The sequence below is a fragment of the Python bivittatus genome, unplaced genomic scaffold, assembly GCF_059951505.1.
Source record: "Python bivittatus isolate LINGU-HERP-01145 unplaced genomic scaffold, Pbiv_v1 ctg000000_np1212, whole genome shotgun sequence".
Taxonomy (NCBI): domain Eukaryota; kingdom Metazoa; phylum Chordata; class Lepidosauria; order Squamata; family Pythonidae; genus Python; species Python bivittatus.
This window is the reverse complement of record NW_028277028.1, coordinates 1,080,754-1,092,894: the sequence shown is the minus strand read 5'-3', so window position 1 is coordinate 1,092,894 and position 12,141 is coordinate 1,080,754. Positions and strand designations below refer to the sequence as shown.

The following is a 12,141-nucleotide window of genomic DNA, read 5'->3' as shown; positions in this document are numbered from 1 at the left end:
TCAATGTGGGGTAAGCAGAAGAACAAAAAGAAATAATATTCAAATGGTACTTGACTTTAGATTGACTGACTGACTCACTAGCTAGGAAAGCAGCTTCTGACTGAGTTAGCACATGGGGGGAGTAGTATTAATAAGGCTGATTAGGCAGATCAGATCTCCCTGGAGACATATTTGTCACAGGTTCATTCTTTTTTTAAAAAAACATTTTAATATCTCCTTAGAAATTAAGATTAGTCACTGAGACCCTTTACACAAAGCACAAGTGTTGACCCATAGCATTCAGATCAGAGTAACCATCTTTTTACTGCCCTTTCCAGAGTCAGGATGGGGGGAAATATTTCTCAAAATCCAAGCTACAGTTGGGTATTTTGTTTACATACAAAATATACCTATCAAAAAGGAGATATTCTGTGGGATATTCTGCAAGAGAGAGAACAATCAGTCACTAATTCTTAGGATAACGTAAGTTTTTTGGAGTGAATGAGTCCTATGCAGAACTTTTATATGCTTTTCTCATTCACATCAACTGAATATTTTTTCAACTATGCAGTTATAACAATTTATTGTTAGCAAGAATTAAAAATAATGCACTTGTGTGTATACTGTGGTTCATAATTTTTAAGTATATTTTAATGATTTCTTTTTAAAACATAGGGAAGTACAGTTCATAATGAATAAATACTACTACAGAACAAGAAGGAAGTAAGAAGCCATCTAATAATAGATGGGTACTATTAAATATGAACCTGAAGTTTATCAAGATGAGAAATATGGATAGATGGCATGCACATCTTTTTTTCCTTATTAGACTATTTCCAAACATCTTAATCTTGCTGACGTTGGATTAACAAATATGAATGTAAAAATCAAATAAAATCAATATATTATTCAGTTCCTCCATTCCCCCCAAAAAAATTCTTTTATGTATCATCACATGAAAGTAAATCAGGAAAAAATTATCACGTTCCTTTATTGTCACTCTGTTTTTATTTATAAGTGTTTGGAATGAAGGCAAGGGGATTCAAAGGCATGAAAAAGCAGAAACATCTGGGAAACAGAATAAAAGTTCATAATTTAAAAACAACCATTCCTTTGATTTACTCTGTTCTGCTGAAAATGTGTTAAAATATATACTTTTCCCAGAGTCAGTTTTAAAATCCTTTTTTTTCTTCCTACTTTACATGATTCCCTCCTAAAATGCCAAACTTGCATTTTCTGCAAGAGTTCCAGAATGGTTGTGGGGATTCTCTTACTAATTATAGAAAAACTCTAAAAAGTAACTTGTTCTGGTTGTCTAGGTTCCACTCCTTCTTGTTGTTTATGGGCTATCCTCTTTATGCAATCCGTGAAGTCAACATCAATAAATTCTGCAAGATTATTAGTGAATTTGCACTGGAGTATCGTACCACCAGGGAACGAGTTTTGCAACAGAAACAGAAGCGAGCCAACCACAGAGAAAGGAACAAAACCAGAGGGAAAATGATCACAGATGTAAGTTGAAAATAAATCACATGCAGCAGTGTGTGTGTGTGTGTGTGTGTGTGTGTGTGTGTATATAAAAAAAAAGTCTGGGGGTTAGCAACTGACAACTCTTCTGCTGTTATTCTGGTATTACCAAAATTAACTGTAGTTAATTGTAACCAGTGTTTGTCAACCAGACTGAAATTATATTTAAAATTCTGATTAAGATAGAATCATTTTTACTGCTGAAGAATTGTTGATGCTGAAGTAACCTCTGAGAAAACCAGCAATGACAAGGAAAATTTCAGTATGAGAAAGAGAGATGTTGGAATGTTAATGTTAGATATGTAAATGTTAGATTTATTTTTTCAAACAGAACAGCCATTAAAAGTGACAAGTGCATTCTGCCTTTCTTTATGTACATGCTCAATTTCTCTTTTCATTTTCTCATTATCTATTTTTCTTTCATTCTTTCCCACTAGTTTCATGTGCCATGTTTTCTCATACCCATGTTCACCTTTACCTTGGTCTCTCATACAGGAAAGCACAATTACCACGTTGTTCTGCTTGCATAAACAAGTTGTTACTTACAAATAATCATTGCCTATATGTTCTATCTGCGTGAAAGGCAGATTATTGATCCATATTCACTTTGTTACAGTATATTAGAGAGGGACATTCTGATTGTGAACTGTGTTGTGGTGCAGCAAGTGGCAGAAATTAGTTACATTTCACAGACTTTGCATTTCTGCTCTATACCAGGTGATCTACCTCATTATAGATAGCTATATGTACTTCAGACTAAGTAGTTGCTAACAATATAGTACTCTTTCTTGCATAGCTGAGATAGTAAGTTTCCATGGGAACTGTTTGCTAGGTGCAGTACTGAATGTGTCCATTTATGCTTCAGCCCCAACAGTTAATGTCTGTCTTCTACTCATAGGTTCCTTTTATCATTTTTGCAATACTGTGGAAGAATGTAAACTTAGAATAACATCATAAAAGGTTCACATACAACCTAGAACTGAAAAACATATATGAATTATCACACAATTCCCTTCATAGAAAACAAAATTACATAAAGTATGGAAAAAGACTAAATACTGTAGTTCAAATACTGATTCATATATTGATTTTTTTTCTTTAAACTTCTCATTATTCCCTTTTTGAGGATTTCATCAAATCCATGCAACCATTACTTTTTCAGTCTTACCCTTCCTCTCCACTCACTCACTCATTCATTCTTCCTTCCTATATTTGTTTTAAAATTCAGTTCTCATTTATTTTGTCTACATGACCAAACCACCTTAGCATACTTCTTTCATAGCAACCACTCAGCTCTCCATTAAATCCACATTGATTGGTTCATTCATTCTTGACCTTATCTGTTCTTGTTTTACCAGCCACATTTATGAAATATTTCATTCCCACTGAATTCAACTTGCATCTTTCCCATGACACACCCATATCACAAAGTGAGCACACATTTATACACAGCCCTTGAAGGTTTGACTCCTCTGATTCTTATTGATAACTTTGTCTCATCTTGATCTAAAACAACGTATTAAAAACCAGAACTGCTTGGATTCTCCTTAATTCAGCTCTGCATGCTCAACATTCAATATAAACACAGTGATTTTCTTTTTTTATATATATAAAGATCTGATTTCAAAAGCAAATGGATCCTATCTAACAAGTCCTATTCAAGACTTGTCCTAAATCTTTATGATCCAAAAATGATTATTAAAAATAAATCTAAATTATTTATGTTATCTAAGAACAAGGAGAACCGAGTGGACTGAATTGTTGTTGTTGTTCGGTCGTTAAGTTGTGTCTGACTCTTCGTGACCCCATGAACCATATCACACCAGGCCTTCCTGTCCTTCACTGCCTCCCAAAGTTGGCTGTTTCATGCTCATTGCTTCAGTGATGCTATCTAACCATCTCATCCTCTGCCATCCTCTTCTCCTTTTGCCTTCAATCTTTCCCAGCATCAGGGTCTTCTCCAAAGAGATCTCTCTTCGCATTAGGTGACCAAAATATCTGAGCTTGAGCTTCATTATCGATCCTTCCAATGAGCAATCAGGGTTGATTTCCTTTAAGATTGACTGGTTTGACCTCCTAGCAGTCCAGGGGACTCATAAGAGTCTTCTCCAGCACCACAATTCAAAGGCATCATTTCTTCGGCGCTCAGCCTTCTTTATGGTCCAGCTCTCACAGCCATACATTACTACTGGAAAAACCATAGCTTTGACTATGCTGATCTTTGTCGGCAAGGTGATGTCTCTGCTTTTTAATATGCTGTCTAGGTTTGCCATAGCTTTCCTCCCAAGGAGCAAGCGTCTTTTAATTTCATGGCTGCAGTCTCCGTCTGCGGTGATCTTGGAGCCCAAATAAATGAAGTCTGTTACTGCTTCCATTTCTACCCCTTCTATTTGCCAGGAATTGATGGGTCCAGATGCCATGATCTTAGTTTTTTTAATGTTGAATTTCAAGCCAGCTTTTGCACTCTCCTCTTTCATCAAGAGGCTCTTTAGTTCTTCTTCACTTTCTGCTATTAGGGTGGTATCATCTGCATATCTGAGGTTGTTGATATTTCTCCCTGCAATCTTAATTCCGGCTTGTGATTCTTCCAGCCTGGCATTTCTCATGATGTACTCTGCATATAAGTTTAATAAGCAGGGTGACAGTATACAGCCTTGTCGTACTCCTTTCCCTGTTTTGAACCAATCAGTTGTTCCATGACCGGTTCTCACTGTTGCTTCTTGGCCCACATACAGATTTCTCAGGGGACAGGTAAGGTGGTCTGGTACCCCCATGTCTTTAAGAATTTGCCACAGTTTGTTGTGATCCACACAATCGAAGGCTTTTGCATAGTCAATGAAGCAGAAGTAGATGTTTTTCTGGAACTCTTGTGCTTTCTCCATGATCCAGCGAATGTTGGCAATTTGATCTCTAGTTCCTCTGCCTCTTCGAAATCCAGCTTGTACATCCGGTTCTCGGTTCATGTACTGCTGAAGCCTAGCTTGTAGGGTGTTGAGCATAACCTTGCTAGCATGTGAAATGAGTGCAATTGTGCAGTAGTTTAAGCATTATTTGCATTGCCCCTCTTTGGAATTGGAATGTAAACTGACCTTTTCCAATCCCGTGGCCACCGTTGAGTTTTCCAGACTTGTTGGCTTATTGAGTGCAAATCTCAATTTGCAGACTGAATAGTAGGTACAAATTGGTATAATTGTTTAACCCTAGTGGTGTTTTCTCTGCCATCTCAAAATGGCAGTTTTGTTTTAATCTTATGTATAAGTTGAAAAAAAATGGGATATATGTCTGGTCCAAAATATAATTTAACTAAATTTACTATACTGCAATGTGGCTTTGCAGGGAACATAAGTGTACATAACTGAAGGTGGAAGTCAGCTCCTCATTGTGTTGTTCCTGCTATGTCTGATGCAACAGACTGGAATAGATGGTTTTAAACCAAGTCCAAGTTTTAAATCTACCATGTTATTGTGCAATATAAATTAATTCAAACAATCAGGTAGACTTTAGGAAATCACTCATTTGTGTTATGGAGAAAACATGCATCTTAAATTTTCTATCATATTGCATGCTTGAAACTAATTCTGTCTGAAGCAGAAAAATGACTTGTGTAGATAAAGACAACTGCAAGTTAACAACTGTTTAGCTCTTAGTAGCCTTTTATCTTAAAATTAGTAACTCTAGGACAGACCAGGAGAAGAATAACAAGAAGATCTAACCTTAAAACAACATAGACAAACTTAATTTAATTCATCAAACAATTTGATTTGAGATGAGGGTGTGAGATCATTTTAATTGACACATGCTTCACAAACCTTGAAAATGGGAAATGGGAATGTTAAATCAGGATCCAATGTTCTGCATAATTTAAACCAGAAATATTTTATGCAGACTGCTGTGCTATAAAGGATACTATTTAGGGTTGCTGCACAATTTCCATTGATTATGATGATAAAGTTTATGTGTTATGCATCTTTATCATGGCATCATACAAATCAGAAAAAAATACAGAATTTAATTCAATAAAATTAATTTACAACTTAACAGCCATACCAGTAAACAAATATGAACATTAAGGCAAACCAAATATAACACCATATGTATTTCAAATACAGATAGTCCTCAGTTACCAACCATTCATTCAGCAACCATTCAAAGATACAATGGTGCTGAAAAGGGGGACTTACAACTGGTTCTTGAAGTTCTGGTCATCACAGCACCCCTGTAGTCATGTGATCACAACTAGGCACTTGGCTATCAGCTCACACTTATGACAGTTGCAACCTCCCATGGTCACAAGATTGCCATTTGGGACCTTCCTTATTGGCTTTTCACAAGAAAAGTCAATGGGGAAGCCAGCAGGGAAGGACGCAGTCACTCCTCACACACACACCCCGCCTGGCAGCAGCCACCCCAGCCTCCGCCATGCTCATGCCATGCCTCACAGGCCACTTGCACACCTTCTCCCACTTGGCAGCAGCCACCCCTGACTCCACCACACTCATGCCATGCCTCGCGGGCCACTCGCACACCCTCCCTGCCCACCAGAAGCTGGCCCTGCTGCGCTTGTGTGCCACTCACACCCCTTCCCCCATCCAGCAGCAGCCACTCCCACCACACTTACACTGTGCCTCAAGGGCCACTTGTGCACCCTTCCCCACCTGGCAGGAGCCAGGCCCAGCCCCACCATGCTTGCATGCACTAATAAAGCAAAGTTGTAGTCTCTTCTGTCAGAAACCTCACATCCTACAAATATTTGTCAAATGAAAATTAGTAAACATCACTCTAAGAGCAATAAACAGGCACCAAGTCACCTGGTCTTCAGACAATACAGTGTCCTAATGTTGTAAGTGGAGAAAATTGGGCCAGTCTAGCAGCCCTGGAGACAATGGGGGAAAACACAATGGAGGATGTTAGATGTGTTGGAAAATATGGGGTTTCAACCAAGCTTGTCTCACACGAGCACAAGAAGCGAGGGGTGGCTTCGCTGCGGCCTAGCTTTGCTGCTTTGTGTGGGACGGGCTTGGATCCCGCCTTTTTTCCTGTTTCCCTCATTTTCCTTCTCTTCTCCTCATGGCTCTCCATGAGGTAGGAATGAATCCTCTCTCCTCCTCATGGTTTTTGTAGTAACATTTAACAACCCCAACATAGGGTTATGGGCCCAGTGTATCACCCCGGGAGGTTTCTTTGATCTTACAGCCAAGAAACTGCTTGCACATTTTTAAAAAGGCTCAGTTCAGATTTTTTCTTTTTCTCTCCTTTTAACAATGGAGAGGAGGAGGGGCTTCCCCCCATCCCAAAGTTGAATGAGGATAATTTTTCAGCTTGGCTATACAGACTAAGGCTACGATTGAACTTTCAGGACAGCCTAGATTGTTTAGATTCCCCTCAACCACAACCAGGGGATTCTGAGGAAGCCAAGAGATTATGGGAACAGAAAAACAAAAGGGCCATGATTTTAATTTCTAGTTCACTACCTGATCACAGACTGGCAGAAATAAAAGATCTTCCAACTGCCAAAGAAATGATTGAGAACCTGAGGACATTATATTTAGAAAATGATGATCAGAAGATTATTTCGTTACTGAGGAAACTGATTGCATCTAGTTTTTTAGAAGATTAGGATATTAACGAGCATTTATTGAGAATGCAGTCTATCTTTGAAAGGACGAGCACAATTCAAAATTTCATGAATGAAAGACTAAAAATGGGTTTCCTACTAAGCTCATTACCTGACAAATATTACCCTTTCATAGCAGTGCAGAATTTACAAGGGATGAATTTGTCTCAATTGTTTAGAGCAATTAGAAGTGAAGTGAGGAGACAGAAAAATTATTTGTATTTCCATAAAAAGTCAACAGAAGACATGGGTTACCTGGCAGAAAAAGGGAAACATAAGCAGAAGCCATTGATTGCTCATCAGCACAATAAACCCACTGTTTGTCATTCCTGCAACAAGCCAGGGCATATAGCTAGATTTTGTAAAAGCAGAGACAAAAAGGATTTTTCAAAAGGAAGGCATTCCAAAGAAAAATTAGCTCTGCATACAGTTTTCAGAGCAGAAAATGCTCTTGGAGCTAATTCTAATGAAGCCAAAGGTCAATGAATCTTAGATTCAGGTGCAAGCCTGTCGCATCCCATCTTTGTGGGAGCAGAGATAACTTTAGTGAACTGAATGAAGAGCCACAAGGGAACATTGCTCTTGCTGATGGGAATTCCATCTCAATAGGAGGAAAAGGCAAAATACCCTTGAGATGTTTTAATGGAGAAAAATACAAACACCTCATAGTGACAGATGCATATTATGTACCACGATTGACAACCATTTTGCTTAATGTGCGATCATTAAACAGAAAAGGTTTCAATGTAATGTTTAAAGCCAATAGAACATGTGAAGTAACCAGTGGTAGGCAGATTTATGTTACAAGCTTTGAGAAAAATGAGGTGTACCAGGTGAACTGTGAATAGCCACCACCAGATGTCAGCTTCACCTGCCAACAGCAGCAGAGAAAGGAGGACATCAGCGCAACCATATGGCAGAAACGGTTTGCACAGAGGGACTTTGTTGCAATTTTTAGAATGAAGAAGGAAAATATAGTAAGAGACCTTGAACTAAGCAAGCGCGAAAAATACTAGTCAAAGTGTGTAGTATGAATCAGAGGAAAGGCAACAAGGCCTGCCATACCCAAACAAAGGGAAAGGCGTGCAACTAAACCACTTGAACTTATCCACACTGATTTATGTGGACCTCTTCAAACGTCAGCAGGTGGAAACAAATACATAATATATTTTATAGATGGTTTTTCCAGGTATTGTGTAACCTACCTGATGAAGGAAAAGTTCCAAAGTGGGTCTATGCTGAAGACATACGTTGCTATGGTAAGGAATAAATTCAACCAGACCCCTCAAGCCCTTCAAAGCGACAGAGGTGGTAAGTTCATTTCTAACACCATGCAGAGATACCTAACACAACTAGGCGTAGAGCACAGATTAACCACTCCTTACACGCCAGAGTAATGGAGTCGCAGAACGAAAGAATAGATCATTAATGGACATGGTAAGGTGTATGCTGTTAGAGGCAAATCTACCTGACAAATACTGGGCAGATGCTTTTATCACAGCTACGTACTTGCAAAATAGATTGCCAACCAGAGCCAATAAGGTAATGCCTTTTGAGTTTTGACATGGGTGAAAATCAAGTGTCACACATTTAAGAATGTTTGGATCTAAGGCCTATGCCCACATACCAAAAGAGGAGAGATCCAAACTAGACCCTAGAGATGAAGAAGGGGTCATGATTGGTTACGCTCCAGGAAGCAAGGGATACAGAATCCTGAACCCAAAGACGGGAAAAGTAAGTGTATGCAGAGTGGTATACTTTGATGAGAGGGAGAGAGGCTACTGCACTCAGGTGGATAATAACTGCGGAGAAACCAGCAGCAGCAGTTACCAGCCTGAGATGTTCAGCCTGACACCAGAAGACACAACCACACCAACCCAGAGGGAGATGGAAGTCCAGGAAGAGACTCCACCAGAGACAGATGATGAGGCTGAGGATGCAGAAGAGGGTGAACCATCAGTCATCACTCCTGAACCTGCTCTGAGACACTCATCATGACCCAACAAAGGAGTTCCAGCTGACAGACTTACCTACCTCGCAAGGTTGTCGCTACCAAGCGAACCCGCATCGTGGAATGAGGTGCTGCAAATGCCAGCAGATGAGGCAAGTAAGTGGAGAAGAGCAGCACAAGAAGAGCTAGATGCTCTGTACAAAAAACAAAACATGGACTTTAACTAAACTACCAAAAGACAAGAAGGCCATAGGTTGTAAGTGGGTGTTCAAGGCAAAACAAGACGAGAATGGCAAAGTACAAAGGTACAAGGCCAGATTGGTAGCAAAAGGCTACTCACAGAAATACAGATAGGATTATGATGAATGTTTTGCTCCTGTTGTGAAACACACCACAATTAGAATGCTTCTAAGTCTAGCAGCATCCAGGAACATGGACGCTGAACACTTAGATGTTAAAACTGCATTTTTACATGGGGAGATAGAAGAAGAACTTTACATGACACAGCCTCCAGGCTTCACTAATCCCAATACCAAGCATCTCATTTGCAAGCTTCAGAAGGGGATTTATGGCCCGAAGCAGGCAGCCAGAGCGTGGAACAAGAAGTTAAAACAAATACTTCTTGACCAGAGTTTCGTTCAAGGAAAAGCTAATCCCTGCCTATACACAAGACACAGAAATGGGAGGGATGTGTATATACTTTGTTATGTGGATGATTTAATGATTTGCCACAATAACAAGAGGGGCTTTAATGATATTGTTTCTCAACTAAATAGAGAGGTAGAAGTGAAGCATCTGGGCAATGCCAGCTACTACTTAGGAATACAGATCAAGAGAGAAGAAGATGGGAGCTTTCTTCTAAGTGAGAAGCAAAAGATTCTAGAACTGTTGGAAAGCTTAGGATTGCAAAATGCCAATCCTGCGCCTACACTGATGGAGATAGCTTTCCACAAGCAACAAGAACCCACCGATCTCCTACCAAAGGACAATGAATATAGAAGTGCCACAGGAAACTTGTTGTATCTAGCCACCACCACTAGACCAGAAGAATTGATGTCTTTGAACTGTGGTGCTGGAGAAGACTCTTAAGAGTCCCCTGGACTTCTAGGAGGTCAAACCACTCAATCTTAAAGGAAATCAACCCTGACTGCTCATTGGAAGGATTGATAATGAAGCTCAAGCTCAGATACTTTGGTCACCTAATGCGAAGAGAGGACTCTTTGGAAAAGACCCTGATGCTGGGAAAGATTGAAAGCAAAAGGAGAAGAGGACGGCAGAGGGATGAGATGGTTAGATAGCATCACTGAAGCAATGAGCATGAAACTGAGCCAACTTTGGGAGGCAGTGAAGGACAGGAAGGCCTGGCGCGATATGGTTCATGGGATCACGAAGAGTCGGACACAATTTAACAACTGAACAACAACAACCAGACATTGCAGCTGCAGTGGGCATTCTATGCAGAAAGACAAGCACGCCAACACAGAGAGACTGGACTGGTGTCAAGCAGGTGGGAAGGTACCTAAAGGGGACCATGCACCTAAAACTAAAACTGCCAGCCACTGAGAATCCTAGACTAGTGGGATTCACAGATGCAGACTGGGCAGAAAACATTGCTGATCGTAAGTCCATTAGTGGCTATGTATTTTTCAATGGGGTGGAACAGTGAGCTGGGGAAGTCACAAGCAAAGCAGAAGCAGAGTATGTGGCAGCAACAGACGCACGTAATGAGACTGTGTGGTTTAGATTATTGCTTGCAGAAATGGGTATAGATGAACCAACCCCTATACAAATCTTTGAAGACAATCAGAGTTGCTTCAGACTTTCACAGTCGGAGAAAGTAGGTGGGAGAATTAACCACATTGATGTAAAGTATCACATGATGAGAGAGTTGCAACAACAAAGGTTAATCAAACTAGACTACTGTCCCACAGGAAACATGAGAGTGGACATCTTCATGAAGCTGTTGTCGAGAACCAGTTATCAAGAACTAAGAAAAATTAAATATTGTGGGACACGGAGACATGCAAGGTTGAAAAGAAGGGGTGTTGGAAAATATGGGGTTTCAACCAAGCCTGTCTCACACGAGCACAAGAAGTGAGGGATGGCTTCGCTGCGGCCTAACTTTGCTGCTTTGTGTGAGAGGGGCTTGGATTCTGCCTTTTTTCCTGTTTCCCTCATTTTCCTTCTCTTCTCCTCATGGCTCTCCATGAGGTAGGAATGAATCCTCCCTCCTCCTCATGGTTTTTGTAGTAACATTTCAGAACCCCAACAAGATGAAGGATCTGTGAAGGATCTATAACTTATCTATATTCAGTTTAAAGCTTTGGAGGAAACATTAATAAAACATTCTGTCATTAAGGGCCACAAAAGATTGATAGACTTGAGTATCATTAGCATAACAGTGATATTGAAAGTCCTGGTCATGAATCATGGCACCCAAGAGAAGGGTATAAATGTTAAACAAGATTGAAGCCTGAGGAATACCCACAATAAGGGGAAATTCCCAGGACAAAAATCCACCATACAATATTGCAAAAAAATGAGAAGAAAAAAAGATTCAGACCAATCAAATGCATAGCCCATGATATCCAGGGACTATAACTTTGACGGCAATATCAGATGATCAATGTGTCAAATGATGTCACCAAGTCCAAAAGTACTAGCACTAATGTAAGGCATTGGGACTTAGCCACCAAAATATAATTCAGAATTTAATAAAGTGCCATCTCATTTAAATGGTCTGCTCAAAATCCTGATTTATATTAATTGTGAAGGCCATTAGAAGACAAATGAAGAAGAAAGAGTTGTGAAAAGCAACACTTTCAAGGACTTTAGATTAAAAAAGGAAGCAGAAACATTGAATACAAAGAGGGATCCAAGGAGAGTTTCTTCAACATAGTATGAAGAACATGCTCAAAGAAGTCTGGAAAACCAGCAATAGTTAAAAAACAGTTAACAAGCTGGGTAATATAGGATAGAAAAGGAGGAATAGGATAAAGGGAGCCAAGGGAAAAAAGTCAGCAGGAGAAATAACATAAGGAGAGTCCTCCACAGCTTATTGAACTTGTTT

At 39.7% G+C, this 12,141-nt stretch overlaps 1 protein-coding gene across 10 annotated transcripts in view; it reads left to right on the top strand.

The window, feature by feature from the left end:
• The window catches only part of FHOD3 (formin homology 2 domain containing 3), a 330,045-nt gene that overhangs the window by 294,054 nt on the left and 23,850 nt on the right, over window positions 1–12,141 (top strand). For all 10 annotated transcript variants that reach the window (XR_015794612.1, XM_088133068.1, XM_088132739.1 and 7 more), the window contains one exon: window positions 1,299–1,491. Coding sequence is in view for 9 of the 10 variants with exons in the window: in XM_088133068.1 (XP_087989194.1) it covers window positions 1,299–1,491 (193 nt within the window). In the remaining variant the exon portion in view is untranslated. The remainder of the gene's footprint in view (window positions 1–1,298; window positions 1,492–12,141) is intronic.